Here is a 22,902-nt window from a genome sequence, read left to right as displayed (position 1 = left end):
ACTCGGTTGTTGGCGGTTCTTTTGGGATCTCCCCAGTTGAGCCCACTCCCAGACACTTCTGCCTGGACACCTCTTCTCCAGCTGTCCCAGGTTGTGAGGCTCTCAATCTGTTTCCTGCGCCCCGTCTCGTCATTATCTGATGTGTGGCCTACTGTGGTGGTGTCGTCTGCGAATTTGTAAATTGAGTTGGATTTGTATTTGGCTGCACGGCCGTGGCAGGTGTACAAGGACTGAAGAAGGAGGCTGAGAAAGCACCAGTGTTGAGGATTATCGGAGAAGCTTCACTTCACAATATTTTGGGCGCAGAAAATCCATGAACCAAGTCGATATCTTTGAAGTGACATTGCGTTGCTTGCAACTCAAATCACGGTGCTGCAAGTAACATAACAGAAGCAAACCATGTCTTTATTCACTATAGATTGACACAAAATGCTGGAGCTACTCAGCGGGCCAGGCAGCATCTCTGGAGAGAAGGAATGGGTGACGTTTCGGGTCGAAAGTTCTCCAGAGATGCTGCCTGTCACGCTGAGTTACTCCAGCATTTTGTGCCTATCTTCGGTTTAAACCAGCATCTGCAGTTCCTTCCCCCTCTTTGTTCACTATAAAGGTTTGTACAAAAGAACATTACATTTTTATATTCACGCAGCAGCTTATTTGCTTTCCCTGCGATTGTGCTAATGAATTTTCCAATGTAATCTTATTCAAATTGGTAACAGAAAACACCAAAAACTATGCTCCAAACATGAGGCAATTATACTGACAAAACTCTTATCATACTGAGAGTGAAATATGAGCTGCTGCCCTGGGCCTCCTCCACTGTCACAGTGAGGCAGGCCACACACAAATAGGAGGAACAGCACCCCATATTTCACTTGGGCAGCTTGCAACCCAGTGGGGGGACTATTTTAGTTTAGTTTAGAGATACTACAGAGTTTATAGTTCAAAAAATTGTGGATGATATAGAATAGATATTCATCGTCATTAGCAAGCTGGCGTGAAGGGCCTGTTTCTGTGCAGCATAATTCTATGACTGAATTCCTGAAGCATTTAAAAGCCAGTCGCTAATCGTGCTTCCGGAGGAGCAAGGCACAGTGGCACGGTGGCGCACTACAGTTGCTGTCTGTACGGAGTTTGTATGTTCTCCCTGTGGTTGCGTGGGTTTTCTCCGGGTGCCCATTCCAAAGATGTGCGAGTTTGTAGGTGAATTGGCTTCTGTAAATGGTCTCTAGCGTGTAGAATTGAACTTGTGTACAGGTGATCACAGGTTGGGGTGGACACGTTGGGCCGAAGGGCCTGTTTCCACGCTGTATCTCTAAGGAGCTCTGGCTGAAATGTGTAAAGCTGTAGTACCTGCATGTACCACGGAGTGGCAGCACATGCCTGGCAATGCAACTAATTTTGCATTGACGAAGCGATTTGGAGGCTGGATTGTGCACAGGAACTGAAACTTGACTTATTTGGAGGGTACTTTAACAGGATGATATTATTTTACATCAATAAGCTTACTTCCTTAATAATTATTTGGGGGGTGGGGGGGTGGAGCAAAGAGGTCCTTCTGCAGTTGTACAGGGCCCTAGTGAGACCGCACCTGGAGTACTGTGTGCAGTTTTGGTCACCAAATTTGAGGAAGGATATTCTTGCTATTGAGGGCATGCAGCTAGGTTTACTAGGTTAATTCCCGGAATGGCGGGACTGTCGTATGTTGAAATACTGGAGCGAGTAGGCTTGTATACACTGGAATTTAGAAGGATGAGGGGATCTTATCGAAACGTATAAGATTATTAAGGGGTTGGACGCGTTAGAGGCAGGAAACATGTTCCCAATGTTGGGGAGTCCAGAACCAGGGGCCGCAGTTTAAGAATAAGGGGTAGGCCATTTAGAATGGAGATGAGGAAAAACTTTACTGCTGATTGTTGAAAGCTTCAAGTTCCTTTTACTCAAGGAGTAAATATCACTAGCAACTTGCCCTTGACCAGCCATATTGAAGCAATGGCCAAGAAAGCACACCAATGCCTCTACTTCCTTTGAAGTTTTAGGATGTTTGGCATTTCCCCAACAACTCTCGCCAACTTCTACAGATGCTCTGAAGAAAGCATTTTATCGGGATGCATCACAGCGTGGTTTGGGAACAGTTCCATCCAAGACCAAAAAGAATTTACAGAGAATTTTGGACGCCGCCCAGACCATCACACAAACCCAACCTCCCTCCCATTGATTCTATTTACACCTCATGCTGCCTCGACAAGCCGACCAGCACACTAAACCAAATTAAACTAAACTAGAGTCCCCGAGATGTTGCCTGAATGGAAGGAAGCCTGCAACTATAAGGATTTATTCCCACTGGAACATAAGAGGGCTGAGCTTATTGAAGTTGATAAAATGACGAGAGTCAGAGATAGTCTTTTTAACGAGTTTAAAACTAAAGGGCAGTGGTTTAAGGTGAGAGGAGATCAATTTAAAGGAGATCTGAGGGGCAGTTTTGTACGGAGGGTGGTAGTTAAATGGAACAAGCTGCTGGAGATAGTAGAGACATACAATACGGGCCTAATGAACACAAATGGGTTTTGCTTAGATAGGCCTCATGGATCAGGTGGCCCAATCAACCTGGTTCTGTGCTGTACAACTCTATTACTCTCTATGATTTTACACATACATACGTGCATACACAGACATACACATATGCACACACACACATAAACACACAACCCAGACAGTCTTTTCTGGTGAGGCAGAGGTTCACTTGCACCTCCTCCATCCTCATCTACTGTATCTGCCGTTCCAGGTGTGGACTCCTGTATATCGGTGAGACCAAACGTAGGCTCAGCCATCGTTTCTCTGAACGCCTCCGCTCGGTCCGCCTAAACCTACCTGATCTCCTGGTTGCTCAACACTTTAACTCCCCCTCCCATTCCCACACTGGCCTTTCTGTCCTGGGCCTCCTCCATTGTCAGAGTGAGGCCCAGCACAAATTGGAGGAACAGCACCTCAACATTCACTTGGGTGGCTTATACCCCAGCGGTGTGAACATTGACTTCTCTAACTTCACACACGCACACGCACACGCACACGCACACTTCCCTCCCCTTAAATCCTCCCTCACTCTCACATCCCCTCCCCACTTCCTCTTCCTTTCACTGCTCCACTTCCCTCTTCACTTCCCTGCCACTGCCATGGGGGCTCAGTGTTGAACACTCCCATGAAGTGTGTTTTGCTAAAGATTCTCTACAAGTACCAGCATTGTTTCCCCTTGATGACTGCAGCACTTACCTTAAGCGTCATTGAAGATTCTTAAATAAGGAGAAAATCAGTGCAATTTGTAACGAGCATAAATATTTTTTCTGGTTTGGGCAAGTGCATTGATTCTTCTGGTTGAGGTGATTGACATTAGGTGGTGGGCGGGATCATTTTCACATTCTAACTCAATACATGGATGTTAACAGTTCATTGGCTGTCTACAATGTAAAGAGCCAGACTTGGCGACATCGTGTGCACTTGCACTGGTTCCTGGTTTGAGAGGTTGTCCTGCTAACCCGCTGCCACTGACCAGTTGCATGCTCTGCGCATCATGAGGAATTTACCTTCACTGAATGCTGTTCCGTTCCAAATTCTTTGAGCTGCAAAGCAAAGGCCACATGGTCAGCACGGACAAAGTGGCCCCTGTTCTGCATGACAGCATAACCCTATGGTAGTACAATCTATGGCTGTGTTGCACAATATATTAGGTTGCTATCACCAATGAACGATTTACCGTGATTGCCTTCCAAATTCATTGTGCTGGAAAGGTCTGCATTGAGTCGTGATGAGCAATTGATTCTTCCCAGCTCCTCATGCCGATTACCTGAATCAAAAGATTCAATGCATCGCCTAACCGGAAATTAACATTTAAGTTATGGGTAGTGCATAACTGCACCTATTTTCTATGTTTCTATGTTTCTATGATCCTGACTAAGGGTGGTTGCCTGTATGCAGTTTGTACGTTGCCTCCATGACCTGCGTGGGTTTTCTTTGGGATCTCTGGTTTCCTCCCACACTCAAAAGACGTGCAGGTTTGTAGGTTGATTGGCTTGGTGTCATTGTAAATTGTCCCTGGTGTGTGCAGGACAGTGTTAACGTGCGGGGAACGCTGGTCTCCACGGACTCGGTGGGCTGGAGGGCCTGTTTCCACGCTGTACCTCTAAACTAAACTAAACTTTGTCACTGATTACACTCTACAGTGTCAGGGGTTGAGGGAGAAGGCAGGAGAATGTGGATGAGGGGGAGAATTAGATCGGATGTGATTGAATGGCGGAGTGGACTTGATGGTCCGAATGCTGTCACTTATGAACATGAATTTGTACACTTGATGTGAAGAACAATGGAGGACCCGGCATGGGGGGGGGGGGGGGGAGAGTACAAAGGGGGAAGGAGCGGGGGGGGGGGGGATTTGTAACTTTGCAAGCGCCCTTTATGGGCGACTATTTGCATACCTTGGGTTTGCAAGCAAAGAATTTCAGTTGTGACTTGACACATGTGACAATAAAGCATCCAGTTCTATGGTTGAACATTCTCTTTGCTTTCCAGCTGGAGGGAAAACATACACTGTGGAGGAAGCAGTGGAGACCATTGGGTTTGGCCGGTTCCATATCTTGCTTCTTTGCATCATGGGCAGCACGAATGTAAGTATCCCGTGGAATAGTTGTTCCCGACGGAGAGAACAATGACGGTGAGAACAGCCAGGGCGCTCAGTGCCCGGGCTGAGGAGAAAGAAACGTCACCGTCTGCACTCCAAAACCTGGAGCGGCACGGTGGCGCAGCGGTAGAGTTGCTGCCTTACAGCGAATGCAGCGCTGGAGACCCGGGTTCGATCCCAAGTGTGGGTGCTGCCTGTACGCGGTTTGTACGTTCTCCCCGTGACCTGCGTGGGTTTTCTCCCACACTCCAAAGACGTGTGTAGGTTAATTGGCTTGGTAAATGTAAAAATTGTCCCTAGTGGGTACAGGATAATGCGTTAATGTGCAGGGATCACTGGTCGGCACGGACCCGGTGGGCCGAAAGGGCCTGTTTCCGCGCTATCTCCAAACTAAACTAAAATAAGAGCAGTGCCTGAAAGGACAACTTCACATATGTTCGGAGAAAAGTGCTCAGTCACTCTGAGTTAATTGAAACTTCAGCGTGGATTTTTATCTCGCCAAAAATGAGGAAGATGGGAAACCTTAAAGTCGAAGCTGCTGAGCGTACAATCAAAGCACACACCCAAGCACGGTGGGAGTGCAAGGCGTAATTAAGAGGGCGTCTTCTACCACCCTTCCTTAAATCCAAATTGTAGCTAATGCGGTTTAATATTTTACCAAATACTTTTGCCTGTCGACAAACTACATCTCAAGTATCAGGATGGTCAGGTTCAGGAAACCCTAATATTGAGTTACTGCAACTAAACACAAAGTGGCGGGGGAAATCAACATGTCAGGCAACATCCTTGGAGGGAATGGCCAGAGGGCATTTCAGGTCTGGACCGTTCCTCAGACTGCATGTCGTTGCCCTGCAAACAGGGCTTTGACCCAATGGTTCAAGTGTTCTGTGCTCCACCCAGGCTACTCCTCACTAATCTATCTCAGCTCCGAATGAAGAAACTAGGAACTGCAGATGCTAGTTTATACCAAAAATAGATACAATTGCCGGAGGGGCTCAGCAGGTCTAGGATGGGTGACATTTCGGGTCAGGTCCCTTCTTCAGACTGAAACCAAAGGGTGGGAGGTGGGGGTGGGGGGGGGGAGGTGAAGAGCTGGAGCTGAGAAAAGTCCAGGAACAGTCAGGACTGGCTGCAGATGACCTTCGGCAGGGCATTGCTGCTCGGTCTATTGTTGGCTGGGGAGGGTGTGATCTCAAGAGAAACAATGTGGAGAACAGTGGAACTGGTAAAATAACTAGGGTGGAAGAAGAAGGCAAAAAGTGAGGGGGAAGGAAGGGGAGTGTGAGATGAAGCTACTTGAAATTAGGGAATTCAGTGTCCATACCACTGCATTGTAAGCTACCCATGCGAAATATGAGGTGTTGTTCCTTCAATTTGCTTGTGGCCTTGACCCAAAAAGACAGAGATACTGCCTGACTCGCTGAGTTTCTCCAGCACTTTGTGTCTATCTGCAGCTACGAATGAGGCCATCTTGGAAGCATCCAGAGTTCATGCCAGCCATCGCACGCCTATCTACACTAATCCTACTCCATTCTCCCTACATCCCCATCAGCTCGCCCCAGACTCTACCACGCACCTACGCACAAAGGAAAACGCACAGTGTCCGTTAACTTATAGACCCATATGTTTTTGGGATGTGGGAGGAAACGGGAGCGCCTGGAGGAAACCCACATGGTTACAGGGCGAACATGCACACTCCCAAAGTCAGCACCCGAGGTCAGGATTGAACCCAGATTACGGGAACGGAGCCAACAGTTCTACTGCAGAGCCGTGTATTGTCCCTTGCATTTCCCTCTCAACCAGCTTCACCAGACCAGCACTGCGGGTGATTGAGAAAGTGGCTGAAACAGTCAGTGCAATAAGTTAAATCAGTAGACTTCAGACATTAATTTAGAGAATCAGCGTGGAAACAGGCCCTTCGGCCCACTGAGTCAATGCTGACCAGCGATCCCCGCACACTAGTTCTATCCTACAGATTAGGGATAAATCACAGAAGCCAATCAACCTACAAACCCACACATCTTTGGAGTGTAGGAGGAAACTGGTCACAGGAAGAACGTACAAACTCCGTACATACAGCACTTGTAGCCAGGATCGAACCCGGGTCTCTGGTGCTGTAAGGCAGCAGCTCTAATGCTGCACCACTCTGCCACTAAGGTTAGCAACGTAATGTAAGAAATTTAAATTATGTTCATCGCTGCCCTCGGGTTTGTTATGATTTCAGTGGGCACCTCCAGTTTTGCCACACCTTGTCCCGACCACCCTGATTCCCAGCCTAGATTACATGCTCAAACTCCCAGTCATGAACCGACCACTTGGCACCAGCTTCAAGAGCTTTAACTGCATCAATGGTAGTGGATGGACAGTAGGAGAAATCAAAATTGTTGAGGTCTTCATGAATGGGATCTGATGGTAAACATTAGATGGACGCAAAAAGCTGGAGTAACTCAGCGGGTCAGGCAGCATCTCTGGAGAGAAGGAATGGGTGACGGTTCGGGTCGAGACCCTTCTTCAGACTGGTTGGGGGTAAGGGAAATGAGAGATATAGACGGTGATGTGGAGAGATAAAGAACAATGAATGAAAGACATGCTAAGGCAGGTCCTAAGTCAATCTCAGATACGAGGTTCTTCACTCTGAAGTAGTCTTCTGCTGAGCAAACTGCAAGCAAGCAACAAAGGTAGAGAGAGGAACCACATCTTTTGAATACAGGGACCTCGACTGTCTGCCAACCAATCTTCAGAAGTAGAACTTTAATTATTAAGGCATTCTGAAGAGGTGTCTCTCAGCCTTCTAACAGAAATGGGAGCATTGTCCTCTCCCTGTGGTTAACATCTAATGGAAGTATCCCACTGGATATTAGATTAGATTTTAGTTTAGTTTAGATATACAACATAGAAACAGGCCCTTCGGCCCACCGAGTCCGCACTGATCCCCACTCACTAACAATATCCTACACGCACGAGGGAAAATCTACACATTTGCTGAGCCAATTAACCAACAAACATGTACGTCTTTGGAGTGTGGGAGGAAGCCGGAGCACCCAGAGAAAACCCATGTAGGTCCAGGGGAGAACGTACAAACCCTGTACACGTAGACCTGGGTCTATGGTGCTGTAAGGCAGCAACTCTACCACTGCGCCACCGCGCCGCCCTTTCAATCAGTGTAAAGATATTTCATATCCTTTGGAGGAAGTTCACAATCTTTGCCGCCAAGCTAATGCACTAAACTGAAAGCTCGGCTAATAAAATGAGTAAAAATTTGGCTTTTGCCTCTAATAACTGGCAATGTGATTTGGACGTTTCTCTGATTGCTCCTTCAGATTGCAGAAGCCATGGAGATTATGCTGCTGGCCGTCATTTCTCCGGTCATTCGTTGTGAGTGGCTCCTTGAAGAATGGGAGGTCGCCATGGTTACCACTGTGAGTTTATCCCACTCCGCTTAGGCCATTATATTTCTATGGTGTTGTGGCCCATTAGAGCCAAAAGCAGCCTTGCCCCACAGCAAGCGCACAGAAACTAATCAGAAGTCAAAAGCAATCCAAGGGTCATCTCCTCAGCAGAATTGATGAGGGGAACCTCCTAGATTCTTATTATCTTCATAATTTTAAAGTGTATAATTTTGAAAGCTCATTCCTGGGTAGAGAGAGGACTATTAGCTGCAAGAAAAGATGGACAAACTTGGATTGTTTTTTCTGAAATATCAAATGCTGAGGGGAGGCATGATGGGAGTATTAAAAAGAATGAGAGACAGAGATGAGGTAGTCGGACAGAACCTATTTCCCAGAGTGGAAATGTCAAATACTAGAGGGCATTGATTTAGGATGAGAGGAGAAAAGTTTAAAAGAGATTTGCAGTGTAAATATTTAACTCTGAGGGTGGTGGGTGCCTGGAACACGTTGTCAGGGGTGCTGGTGGAAGCGGATATGATAGCGGCATTTATAAGGCATTTAGGCAGATGCATGAACAGGTGGGGAATGGAGGTACATGAACCATATGCAGGCAAATGGGATTATATTATAGACAATAGACAATAGGTGCAGGAGTCGGCCCTTCGAGCCAGCACTGCCATTCAATGTGATCATGGCTGATCACATTGATTATTATCATGTACAGTATGGTGCACTGTACTGTTCAATGCTCTGTGTACACCCTTTAATGGTTGCCTCCTTCTATGTTTTGCTCTGTGTTAATTCATACTTTGAGTTTAAAAATGGACCTTGCATTTATGTGAGATTCCTGCACAATCTCAGCACACTTGAAAGCGTTTTACAATGAAACCTTCACTTGAAATCTCTGTTGTAGTGTAGGTACTGAAGCCACTGATTAGGTTTATTATTGTCACGTGTACCAAGGTACAGTGAAAAGTTTTATTTGTATGCTATCCAAACAGGTCAGAATAAATACAACCAGGCAGAACTCAAGTACAATAGATAGACCAATGAGGGCAGAATTTTATCCTCAGCATTACAGTCCACTTGTACCACAGACAAAGTTCAATGTCCACAATGAGGTGGAGCTGAACTGGACAGTACCCTAGTTTATGGAGGGTCCATTCAGAAGTCTGATAACCATGGGCAAGAAGCTGTTCCTGAGTTTGGTAGTGCGCACTTTCATGGTTCTGTACCTTCTGCCAGGCGAGGGCAGGGAGAAGAGGGAATGAGCAGGGTGGGACAGGTTTTTGATTATTTTGGCTGCGTTTACGAGGCGGTGGTAAATGTAGATGGAATCAATAGTGGGAAGTCAGGTCTGTGAGATGGATTGGACTACATGTACAACGCTCTACTATTTTATGCGGCCTTGGGCAGAGTTGTTCCCAAACCAAGCTGTGATGTAACTCGATGAAAGGCTTTCTCTGGTACACCTGTAGAAGTTTGCAAAGAATCACTGCAGGCCGCAAATTTCCCCAGTCTCCTCAAGTAGAGAGGCATTGGTGTGCGGTCTTGGCTGTGACAACAATGTGGTTGGGCCAGGACTGATCATTGGTAATATTAACGCCAAGGCACTCGAAGCTCTCAATCATTTCCATTTCCGCGACATTGAAGCTGATTGTACTCCACCCTGTTTTCTGAAGCTGATAACTAGCTCCTTTGTCTTGCCAACATTGAGGGAGAGGTTATTGTCCTGACACCAATTCACTAAGTTCTCTGTCTCCTTCCTGTGCAACGTCTTGTCATTGTTGGTGCTTTGGGCTACCACAGTGGTGCAACATCGGCAAACTTGTTGATGGAGTTAGAGATGAATTTGGCCCTTCAGTCACGAGAGTGTAGAGGAGTATAGTCGGGGACTGAGAAGGCATTCCTGTGGGGCACTTAGAAAGCTCCCACAAAAACTAATAATGGGAATACCCTGATATTTGGGTGGATTTTTGTCTTTATTCTCTGGCAATAAATATATGCGAGGGTATTGACTTATGGTTGTATTCTGTCTGCAGATGTATCTTGACTGAAGGTCAGTGCATCCAGCTGTTGGTATTCTTGAAGTCATTTAACACTGGCCAATTCCTTCCCCAAGGTTGAAATGATTGTCATTGACAAAGACATGAGGCAGAAAGCTTTTGCTATTCTTTTATGGACCTTGCACTCTAACAGTGCTATGGCACACCTTCAGCACTGCCCTGAACTGGCCTTGGGGGTTATAAACTCATCGTTCAGAGATAGCACCTAGTTTAGTTATTATTATTGTCACATGTATCGAGGTACAGTTAATAGCTTTTGTTTTGTTGCGTACCATCCAGTCAGAGAAAAGGATGTACGTGATTACAATCAATCCATCCACAGTGTACAGATGCAGGGTAAAAGGTATAATGTTTAGTGCAAGATAAAGTCTGATTAAAGATAGTTTGAAGGTCAAATGAGTACTTCTTACTGAAGGTTGCAATGAATAGAGCTCTTAGATAGAGCTCTTAAGGATAGCGGAGTCAGGGGGTATGGGGAGAAGGCAGGAACGGGGTACTGATTGAGAATGATCAGCCATGATCACATTGAATGGCGGTGCTGGCTCGAAGGGCCGAATGGCCTCCTCCTGCACCTATTGTCTATTGTCTATTGAATACATGACTCTTACGTAATCTAATCAAGCTCTTAGAACCTTGGAACCATTCTGGTGGTTCCACATTGCATTCCTACCAAGGACTTTGACCACATTGCTTCCTTTCCAAGGTGTAATGCCCAGAACTAGCTTACAGTGCTAGAGACATATTCTGACCAGGCCTTTGTACAAATGTAACAAATAATAATGTAACTGCTAACATTCATTTGGCCCAATCACCTGTATTGCAATAAACTGTGTGCGCATGTCTCTAGATCAATTGCCAACTAAAAAACGGCCATTTACCACTTAACAGCACAAAGTCATAGTCATACGGTATGGAAACAGGCCATTCAGCCCGATTTATCCATGCTGCCAAGACGCCCATCATTGCTAGTCTATTTGTCCACTTTTGATCCATATCCCTCTAAACCTTTCTTATCCACAAACCAGTCCAAATGTCTTTAAATGTTTTATTCACAAAATGCTGGAGTAACTCAGCAGGTCAGGCAGCATCTCGGGAGAGAAGGAATGGGTGACGTTTCGGGTCGAGACCCTTCTTCAGACTGATGTCAGGGGGGCGGGACAAAGGAAGGATATAGGTGGAGACAGGAAGATAGAGGGAGATCTGGGAAGGAGGAGGGGAAGGGAGGGCAAGAGGAGCTATCTGAAGTTGGAGAAGTCGACGTTCATACCACCGGGCTGCAAACTGCCCAGGCGAAATATGAGGTGCTGCTCCTCCTTTAAATGTTGTTATTGTAGCTGCCTTAACCACGTCATGAGGCAGCTCATTCCATATATGTACCATCCCCTGTGTGAAAACGTTTAGGCTCAGCTTTCTACTAAAAAGTTTGTCCTCTCACCTTATTTGGATCTCTCTTCCTTTCAGTTCAGAATAAAAGGTTCCACACCTACTTGCACTGAAATCCTTCTACAATATTGCAATTTGTTCATCATAATCTCTCTGTATATTTGTTTTGTGTGTACATTAACAGGCTGATCTTGGCATTCATTCAAAAACTTGGACATATATAATTCTCAGTGGAATTAGTCGAAGTCAATAGTAAACACTGGAGTCCCTATACAGAACTTCCTGGGACTTACCTAAGGCAGTAGGGTGGCCTCACAGCACCAGCGGTCTGGGTTCAATCCTGACCTCTTTTTTGATATAAAAGTTTTATTCCAAAGAAAAACATACAAACATACTAAGCAAAATGTGATCAAACAAAAGCCGCCTGTATCGGCAGTTTACAAATTAAACAATTATTACATTAAAATCCCGCCATCTCTGTCAACAATACATTCAACCCCCCGCGGCGACCAGCGTTCCCGGACCAGCCTCCAGAGTCCCCGTGGACACCGCGTGTTCCCTCTCCAGGGACACGCGGGCACGGACGTAAGCCCGGAACAGGGGTAGGCAGCCGACTTCTGTGAGGCCGTCGACTGCCCGCTGCCTGGACCCGCGGATGGCCATCTTGGCCAGGCCCAGGAGCAGACCGACAGGGAGACCACCTCCTCCCTCCTGACCCTCCCCCCTCTGTACCGGGTGCCCAAACATTAAAAGCGTAGGGCTAAAATTGAGCCAGAACTTGACGAGCAGCCCCTTCAGATACTGGAACAGGGGCTGTAACCTCACGCACTCTGTATACAAATGGTACACGGTCTCCTCCTCACCGCAGAAGCGACAGGCGGCAGACGAGACCGTGAACTGCTCAAGTACCTGTTACAGGCTATAGCCTTATGCAACACTCTCCACCCCAGGTCCCCGATGACCTCGGGTGCTGTCTGTGTGCAGTTTGCATATCCTCCCTGTGGCTCTGACTGTGATTTCCCTGTTACTCCAGTAACAGAAAACAAGTGGGTTAGTAGGCTAATTGATCGCTAACCTGTCCCTAGTGTGTAGATAAGTGGGTAAATCAGGGGTTGATGAGACTGAGGAGAGATTTTAAACTGGGATTAAATAGGATTAGTGTAAAGAGGTAGTGGATGGTTGGCATGGACTCGAGAAGCCAAAAGTCCAGTTTCCAAGTTGCATTTCTCTATGGCTCTTTCTCTCCATGAATCTCCACATCATTTCATTTCCTGCACATCCTCATTATACCTCTTCTCCACCTTCTACCACCTCATCCATTATCCCAGCTAGGCAATAGAACTAGCCTCCAGTTGTATCGAAGTTGGAACCTTGCTGAGTTCCCCTTGAAAGTCCATTTCAAATCCAATCATGTACTTTTTATTTTCCATTCTAAATACTTCCACAAAACAAAACAAAAACAAAAACAACTTTGAAAGGAACTCTCCACCTTGGATCTATTTAATCATTCTTTACATACTGAGTCACTGAGTCTTTGATTTTTGGTTCCAACCTCACTCTGGCCACAAACTCTTTGAAGCACTTCCCTCTGGAAGGCAACTCCGAACTGTCAAAGCTGCCACAGCCAGACATAAAAGCAGCTTTTTTTCCCACGAGCAGTAACTACTTAACAGCAAAAATTCTGTAGCCTCCTTTTGCTCTGGTATTTTATTTCATTCTTCACATGTTTAAATTATGATGTTTAATTTTTAATTGTCTACTTTATATCGTGTTGTTACTTGCGAGCAAAGCACCATGGCAAATTCCTTGTATGTATACATACTTGGCTCATAAAATTTATTCAATTCAATTGTTCTTGTTCATTTTGTAATAATAGAGTTACATCTCCATTGCTGGGTCACGAGAGCTTTGGAAGGTCATGGGTGAAGGGCCTGCAGTTTCTTCAGCTAACCCAGGATAGAAACTTCGACATGTTGGAGACATAGGGGAATAAAATCTTGTTATTTTTTGAGAAGAAGAAATATTAATTTGGCATGATAAAGCAAGTTGGTGTCAGGGAAGACTAACATTTGCCTTGCAATAAAATGTATTCCAGATGGTGTTCCTTGGCTTCATGACCTTCAGTGGAATTTGGGGTTATCTTGCTGATAGATATGGGCGGTGGAAGGTGAGTTCAATAGTCAATCAATAGTTACATGCTTTCATTTAATGCCGCAAATCTATCTTATTCTCCCGAGTGAAATCACAGTTTTCCGTAACTAAAAAGGCAATACGGGGAGAAAAGAAATACGAAGGTAAGCTAGCCAAGAATATAAAGGAGGATAGCAAAAGCCTCTTTAGGTATGTAAAGAGGAAAAGATTAGTTAAGACAAATGTGGGTCCCTTGAAGACAGAAGCAGGTGAATTTATTATGGGGAACAAGGAAATGGCAGACGAGTTGAACAGGTACTTTGGTTCTGCCTTCACTAAGGAAGATGCAACCAATCTCCCAGAAGTACTAGGGGATTGAGGATGGAGGGTGACAGAGGAACTGAAGGAAATTCACATTAGTTAGGAAATGGTGTTGGGTAGACTGATGGGACTGAAGGCTGATAAATCCCCAGGGCCTGATGATCTGCATCCCAGGGTACTCAAGGAGGTGGCTCTACAAATCGTGGATGCATTGGTGATCATTTTCCAATGTTCTATAGATTCTGGATCAATTCCTTTGCATTGGAGGATAGCTAATGTTATCCCACATTTTAAGAAAGGAGGGAGAGAGAAAACAGGGAATTATAGACCAGTTAGCCTGGTGGTGGGGAAGATGCTGGAGTCAATTATTAAAGATGTAATAGTGGCGCATTTGGATAGCAGTAACAGGATCTGTCCAAGCCAGCATGGAGTAACGAAGGGGAAATCTTGCTTGACTAATCTTCTGGAATTTTTTGAGGATGTAACAAGTAAAATGGATAAGGGAGAGCCAGTGGATGTAGTGTATCTGGACTTTGAGAAAGCCTTAGATAAGGTCCCACACAGGAGATTAGTGGGCAAAATTAGAGCACATGGTATTGGGGGTATGGTATTGACATCGATAGAAAATTGGTTGGCAGACAGGAAACAAAGAGTAGGAATTAACGGGTCCCTTTCAGAATGGCCAGCAGTGACTAGTGGGGTACTGCAAGGCTCGGTGCTGGGACTGCAGCTATTTACAATATACATTAATGATTTAGATGAAGGAATTAAGAGTAACATTGGCAAATTTGCAGATGACACAAAGCTGGTGGCAGTGCGAACTGTGAAGAGGATGATGTGAGGATGCAGGTGACTTGGATAGGTTGGGTGAGTGGGCAGATGCATGGCAGATGCAGTATAATGTGGATAAATGTGAGGTTATCCACTTTGGTGGCAAGAACACATTTATCTGAAATGGTGTCAGATTAGGACAAGGGGAAGTGCAATGAGACCTGGGTGTCTTTCTACATCAGTCACTGAAAGTAAGCATGCAGGTACAGCAGGTAGTGAAGAAAGCTAATGGCATGTTGGCCTTCATAACGAGAGGATTGCGTATAGAAGCAAAGATGTCCTTCTGTTGTTGTACAGGGCCCTGCTGAGACCACACCTAGAGAATTATGTGCAGTTTTGGTCTGCTCATTTGAGGAATGACATTCTTGCTATTGAGGGAGTGCAGCGTTTGTTCACGAGATTAATTCCCGGGATGGCGGGACTGACATATGATGAAAGAATGGAATGACTGGGTTTGTATTCACTGGAATTTAGAAGGATGAGAGGGGATCTTATAGAAACATATAAAATTATTAAGGGATTGGACAAGCTAGTTGCAGGAAACATGTTCCCAATGTTGGGGGAGTCCAGAACCAGGGGCCGCAGTTTAAGAATAAGGGGTAGGCAATTTAGAACGGAGATGAGGAAAAACCTTTTCCCCAGAGAGTTGTGAATTTGTGGAATTCTCTGCCTCAGAAGGCAGTGGAGGCCGATTCACCGGATGCATTCAAAAGAGAGTTAGATAGAGCTCTTTGGACTAGCCGAATCAAGAGATATGGGGAGAAGGCAGGAACGGAGTACTAATTGTGGATGATCAGCCATGATCACGTTGAATGGCAGTGCTGGCTCGAAGGCCCAAATGGCCTACTCCTGCACCTATTTTCTATGTTTCTCAAACAAAACAGAAGCCTAAAATCCAAAATAGAGAACGCTGGTAAAGCCACTTAACAGTGATCAAATATTTTCTCCAGAAACTCTTTTATAATCATTGCAGGTTTTTTTTTTTAACCCAATAAAATGAAGAAGGGTCTCGACCCGAAATGTCTCCCATTCCTTCTCTCCACAGATGCTGCTGTCCCGCTGAGTTACTCCAGCATCTTGTGTCTGTCTCCAATAAAATTAATTATTACTTTCATTATTTGAGTAACATTATGTCAATGAATAGATTTTCAATGGGAGCCACTCCCAAGTTTACTGAAGAGGTGAATGAATAATTCATTGAACTTTAGGGGAACTTTGGATGACGGATATATTACTAATTTATATGTACTATAGTGTAGCATCATCTTATTGAAATGCATTAATCTCCAAACCGAGACAAATAATCCAAAGAATGTGAGTTTAAATATCGTTAACTAAACACTTTGTGAGTTTGAATTCGTTTAGTAAAGAACAATTGGTAAAAAAGATTCCAGTTTTATTAAACTGCTCACAAAGTCAGAACAACTCAATCACTGTCACTGAAATTCTTTATGGATAACAGTTAGCTTTCCCACATAAACTAGCCTACACATGGCTCCATTAAAACATGCTTCCATCTTCTGTGTTTAAAAAAAAGAATGAATAACATTTGAATGAAAGATTCCCAAATTTGTTTGCTCACCCTCCTGCAAATATTTCTGGAAATAAAATAAATGCCAATTCATGTTGTACCTCCAAGAGATGCAGGTTGCAGACACTCAGACTATTGCATTAGCTCTCAGGGGCAGCACAGTGGTACAGCAGTAGAGTCACTGCCTTACAGTTGCCAGAGGCTCGCATTCGATCCTGACTACGGATGCTGGGCATGGACTTTGCCCATCCTGCCTGTGGACTGTGTGGGTTTTCTCCGGATGCTCAGGGTTTCCTCCCTCATTCTAAAAACGTGCAGGTTTGTAGGTTGTGTCGGAAAGACTGCAGATGCTGGTTTACACTGAAGACAGACGGCTTCTGTAAATTGCCCCTAGAGTGTAGGATAGAACTAGTGTGATCGCTGGTCGGTGCGGACTCGGTGGGCCCAAGGACCTAGTTGAAAGCCGTATCTCTAAACTAAACTAAACTAAACTAAACTAATCTAATCTAATCTAATCTAATCTAACCTAATCTAATCTAAACTCAACTCAACTCAACTCAACTCAACTATCTGGTGGAATCTCATCTCTAGGGAAAAGATGCAATGATATGTAATTTTTTTTGCACAAGCCAGGGTTGGTAATGCTCCAGGTTTTGTTAATCGGGAGTCTTGCGGCTCTTTTTTACACTTCCCCTGCTGCAGATTCTTCTCTTGTCCACCATCTGGAGTTCCTATTACTCAGGGGTAACGTCATTCGCACAAACGTACGGCTGGTTTGTATTCCTGCGGTCCCTGGTCGGAAGCGGAGTGGCTGGTCATTCCCAAGGGTAGGGTTACTGTTTGCATTTTCCTTTCTCTCACCGGGTTTTCAAGAGAGAGTTAGATCGAGCTCTTAGGGCTAAAGGAATCAAGGGATATGGGGAAGAAGCAGGAACGGGGTACTGATTTTAGATGATCAGCCATGATCATATTGAATGGACGTGCCGGCTCGAAGGGCCGAGTGGCCTACTCCCGCACCTATTTTCTATGTTTCTAAGTTATTGCCTTACACTTACAAGATTCGTTGGGAAGTATGATTGATTTATGGCTTGTATTTAGAAATTCTTTTGCACTTGATGTAAGCTGGTTCATAAGATCATAAGTGATAGGAGTAGAATTAGGCCATTCGGCCCATCAAGTCTACTCTGCCATTCAGTCATGACTGATCTATCTCTCCCTCCTAACTCCATTCTCCTGCCCTCTCCCCATAACCTCTGACACCCGTACGAATCAAGAACCTATCTCGGCCTTAAATATATCCACTGACTTGGCCTCCACAGCTTTCTGTGGCAACGAATTCCACAGATTCACCACCCTCTGACTCAAGAAATTCCTCCTCCTCTAGTCCTAGACTCTCCCACTAGCAGAAACATCCTCTCCACATCCACTATTCTGTACATTTCAATGAGGTCCCCCCCTCCTTCTTCTAAACTGCAGCGAATATAGGCCCAGTGCCGTCAAACGCTCATCATATGTTAACCTACACATTCCTGGGACCATTCTTGTCACCCTTCTCTGGACCCTCTACAGAGCCAGCACATCCTTCCTCAGATATGGTGTCCACAATTGCGCACAATGTTCCAGATTCGGCCTGACCCGCACCTTATAAAGCCTCAGCATTACATCCTTGCTTTTGTATATATGAATGCCTGCTATCTCTTGCTTTTTCCAAGGTCTGCTGGGCTGATGTTTGTTGAGGTTATTTTATGCGTTTGCAAGATTGCAAGACAATTATGGAATATGAATTTGTTCTGCTCATGGGTTCATTCATGCAGTGATGTAGGAACTGGTGCAAGGCAATCAGCCCCTTAGGCTTATTTCCGCATTCAACCTGATCACACTGATTCGTATTTATTCACAAAATGCTGGTGTAACTCAGCAGGTCAGGCAGCATCTCGGGAGAGAAGGAATGGTCGACGTTTCGGGTCGAGACCCTTCTTCAGTCTGAAGAAGGGTCTCGACCCGAAACGTCGCCCATTCCTTCTCTCCCGAGATGCTGCCTGACCTGCTGAGTTACTCCAGTATTTTGTGAATAAATACCTTCGATTTGTACCAGCATCTGCAGTTATTTTCTTATACACTGATTAGTATCTCCACTTCATTCACCTGCTTTTAATCCATGTCCCTTGACACATTTACCAAATAAAACCCTGTCAATCTCAGTTTTGAATGTTACAATATCCTAAATCTTCAAGTGCAGCTTTCCATGGAATGATGTTGGCTACTTTTTCCAGGAATTAGTTCTTTATGTTGTTTAAAAAATGTGAGAATCAATACAGCAACTTTAGGATGGCAACTTTCATAGAATCATACTGTCTGGAAACAGGCCTTTCGACCCAACATACCCATACCAACCAATATGTCCCATCTACACTAGTCCCACCTGCCTGCTTTTGGCCCATAACCCTCTAAGCCTGTTCTAACCATGTCCAAATGTTTCTTAAACGTTGCAATACTATCTGCCTCAAATACCTCCTCCGGCACCTTGTTCCATACACCCACCACCCTCTGTGTGAAAAAGTTACCCCTCAGGTTCCTACTAAATCTTTCCACCCTCACCTTAAACTTATGTCCTGTGCTTCTCGATTCCCCTACTCTGGGCAAGAGAGTGTGCATCTACCCAATCTATTCCTCTCATGATATGAGAGGAATATCAATTCAGCTTGATGTATTTAAGAGAGAGTTAGATATAGCTCTTAGGGCTAACAGAATCAAGGGATATGGGGAGAAAGCAGGAACAAGGTACTGATTCTGGATGATCAGCCATGATCATATTGAATGGCGGTGCTAGCTCGAAGGGCCGAACGGCCTACTCCTGCATCTATTTTCTATGTTTCTATGATATTGTACACTGCACGAAATAGGGTCCTAGCTTGCTCAACCTCTCCCTATAGCTCAGACCTTCGAGTCCTGGCAACATCCTCATAAATCTTCTCTGCACCCTTTCCATCGTGACAATCTCTGCCCTTGAACATGGTGGCCAGAACTGAACACATTAATCTCAATGCGGCCTCACCAACTTCTTATATAACTGTAACATGACCTCCCAACTTCTATACTCAACACCCTGACTGATAAAGGCCAATGTTCCGAAAGTGTAAAGCGCATTGTTAATGAGTTATACAGAAAGAGAACAGGCCCTTTGGCCCATTGTATGTATGCTAACTATCAAGTATCCATTCACCCTGTTTCATGATGCAGCTTTATCGGACTTGGGTTAGGCCACATTTGGAGTATTGTGTGTAGTTCTGGTCACCCCATTACAAGAAGGATGTGGAGGCATTGGAAAAAGTTGAGGAAGTTTACATAGAAAACATAAAAAATAGGTGCAGGAGTGGGCCATTCGGCCCTTCGAGCCAGCACCACCATTCAATACGATCATAGCTGATCATTCAAAATCAGAACCCTTTTCCTGCTTTTTCCCCAAATCCATTGATTCCGTTTGCCCTAACTCTCTTGAAAACATCCAGTGAATTGGCCTCCTTTGCCTTCTGTGGCAGAGAATACCAGAATGATGCTTGGATTAGGGGGTATTAGCTATATTAAGGCTTGTCAGACTTGGGCTGTTTTCTCTGGAACACCAGAGGCTGCAAGAGAACCTGATAAAAAAATATGAAACGATGAGAGGCATAGGCAGGGAAGGCAGTCAGAGGTGGAAAAGTCAAATACCCAGGGTGGAAAAGTCAACTACCAGAAAACCATAGCTCTAAGATGAGAGGGACAAAGTTTAAAGGAGATGCGTGGGACAATCTTTTAACACCGAGAGTAGTGACTGAGTGCCCGGAACACGGGTGGTTGTTGAGCCAGATACGACAGTGGGATTTAAGAGACTTTTGGTTCGGCATATGGAGATGCAGGGTTTGGAGGAATATGGATTATGTACAGGCAGATAAGAGTTGGACACAAAATGCTGGAGTAACTCAGCGGGACAGGCAGTATCTCTGGAGTGAAGGAATGGGTGACGTTTCGGGTCGAGACCCTTCTTCAGACTTGACCCGAAACGTCACCCATTCCATCTGTCCCAAGATGCTGCCTGTCCCGCTGGGTTACTCCAGCATTTTGTGTCTATCTTCGGTTTAAACCAGCATCTGCAGTTCCTTCCTACACAGATATGAGTTGGTCTTGGTATCATGTTCGCCCGCACAGACATTGAGAGTGGAACGGCCTGTTCGCATGTTCTATGGTCTAGCCAAACCCTAATTAATCCCCCCACATCTCCATCAACTCCCCCAGATTTTTACCACTTTCCTACACACCAGGGACAACTTACAGAGGTCAATTAACTTACCACCAAACATGTTTTTGGGATGTAGGAAGAAACTGGAGCATCCCTGGAGATAACCCTGCATGCCACAGTGAGAACATGACAGCACCAGTGGTCAGGATTACACCCGGGTTGCTGGAGGTGTGAGGCACTAGCTCTTCATATGAAGAAAGAAGAAAGACTGGATAGACTAGGCTTATACTCGCTGGAATTTAGAAGACTGAGGGGGGATCTTATTGAAACATATAAAATTCTTAAGGGGTTGGAGAGGCTAGATGCGGGAAGATTGTTCCCGATGTTGGGGAAGTCCAGAACCAGGGGTCACAGCTTAAGGATAAGGGGGTAGTCTTTTAGGACCGAGATGAGAAAACATTTCTTCACACAGAGAGTGGTGAGTCTGTGGAATTCTCTGCCACAGAAGGTAGTTGAGGCCAGTTCATTGGCTATATTTAAGAGGGAGTTAGATGTGGCCCTTGTGGCTAAAGGGATCAGGGGGTATGGAGAGAAGACAGGTACAGGTTACTGAGCTGGATGATCAGCCATGATCATATTGAATGGCGGTGCAGGCTCGAAGGGCCGAATGGCCTACTCCTGCACCTATTTTCTATGTTTCTATGTTTCTTCCAGCTGTAACTTATGTTGTCCCCAATGTGTTATCAGTCCCACATTTGCTTTCAACGATATTACTTAATCTTATTCTCAATGTTAGGGAAGATAATATTTAGTACTGATATTTTTTGTGCCACCACTTATCTTATCATGGTCAATGGACTACTTTTAGGAAGGAGCTGAGGGGGAATTTAGTTGGAGGGTGGTGAATCTGTGGAATTCATTGCCACGGACAGCTGTGGAAGCCAAATCAGGGGGAGATTGACAGATTCTTGATTACTACGGGTGTCAGGGGTTATGGGGAGAAGGCAGGAGAATCAGTTTGAGAGAGAGAGATAGATCAGCCTTGATTGAATGGCAGAGCAAACTTGATGGGCCGAGTGGACTAAATCTGCTTTTATAACATGAACATGAACTTTTATTAAGCAGAACACTTCCTGAATCCATGCATGATCTATCAATGAAAGCATGGCATAACTGTAGTGGAAGTGTTTGGAAATATGATATATAGCTTCTGAATATTCAGTAATCTTTTTCCCCGTAGCCGTGCCACTCACTGTCTGCTGAAGTGTGGGCGTGGGAGGATGTATATTGAACATTTCAATGTGTGATTTAAATTCTCCACGTGCAAGCATCAAGACTGTTCAGGTCGGCACAGTGGCGCAGCAGTAGAGTTGCTGCCTTGCAGCGCCCAAGACCGAGGTTTCATCCTGACCACGGGTGATGTCTGTACGGAGTTTGTACGTTCTCCCTGTGACCGCGTGGGTTTGACACGGTTGCTCCGGTTTCCTCCCACACTCCAAAGACGTGCAGGTTTGTAGGTTAATTGGCTTCGGGTGAAAATTGTAAATGGTCCCTACTGTGTAGGATAGTGCTAGTGTACAGGGTGATCGCTGGTTGGCGTGGTCTCGGTGAGCCAAAGGGCCTGTTTCCGTGCTATATCTCTCAACTAAACTCAATACATAATATATTTTAAGGTTGCTTGTTGCTGCTTTTATGTGAATGTAATGTGGCCACTCCTATTTTATTTTCTTCTGCTCAGGTTTATTCTCTTGACTGAGTTCATGCCCTCCAAATATCGAGGGCGTATTTTGCCTCTGGGTCAGGTGAGGAGCCAAGCGTGCATGTTCTGAAGGTCAGATCTTGTGAGGTACCATACCGTTGACTGATATGGGAGAGAGGTTTTTGAGTTTTTCATCTCAAAAATGACTACAATGAAATTTCTCTAAATTACAATGGATAAACAAAACATGAGGGCAATTTGGGTGATTGGGGAAGGTGTAAGATGAACAGATAATTTATTGCCGTTTGATTAACACTGTTATCCTAAATCAAAATTACATCAAGCACTTTCTTTGTGAAGTTGATCAATTACTCCACAAACAAGAGAGTTTATGTTGAGACATACACAAAATGCTAGACTGTGGGTCAGGCAGCATATCTGGTGAACGTGGATAGGTGAAGTTTTGGGTTCGGACCCTACTTCAGACAGATTGGGGAGGGTGGGAATGGAAGCGATAAAAAAAACTATGCCTCAGGAGACAGGCTATCGACTACAAACGTACCGACCTCCACAGTTATCTGGCCTACCCTTGCTCCCAACCTGTCTCTTGCAAAGACGCTATCTCCGAAAGACACCATTTTGTGTCTATCTTTGGTAATAACCCACA

General features: G+C 45.0%; 1 protein-coding gene across 3 annotated transcripts in view; it reads left to right on the top strand.

The window, feature by feature from the left end:
• svopl (SVOP-like) overlaps window positions 1–22,902 on the top strand; it is a 92,720-nt gene that overhangs the window by 36,254 nt on the left and 33,564 nt on the right. For 2 of the 3 annotated variants that reach the window (XM_078416986.1, XM_078416987.1), the window contains 5 exons: window positions 4,561–4,655; window positions 7,990–8,088; window positions 13,603–13,674; window positions 17,023–17,147; window positions 22,275–22,338. In XM_078416986.1, the coding sequence (XP_078273112.1) occupies window positions 4,561–4,655; window positions 7,990–8,088; window positions 13,603–13,674; window positions 17,023–17,147; window positions 22,275–22,338 (455 nt within the window). The remainder of the gene's footprint in view (window positions 1–4,560; window positions 4,656–7,989; window positions 8,089–13,602; window positions 13,675–17,022; window positions 17,148–22,274; window positions 22,339–22,902) is intronic. The other variant, XM_078416988.1, reaches the window with a different exon arrangement.

The sequence above is a fragment of the Rhinoraja longicauda genome, chromosome 20, assembly GCF_053455715.1.
Source record: "Rhinoraja longicauda isolate Sanriku21f chromosome 20, sRhiLon1.1, whole genome shotgun sequence".
Taxonomy (NCBI): Eukaryota; Metazoa; Chordata; class Chondrichthyes; order Rajiformes; family Arhynchobatidae; genus Rhinoraja; species Rhinoraja longicauda.
Note: the sequence above shows the minus strand (reverse complement) of the source record. Positions and strands in the feature narration are given on the sequence as shown.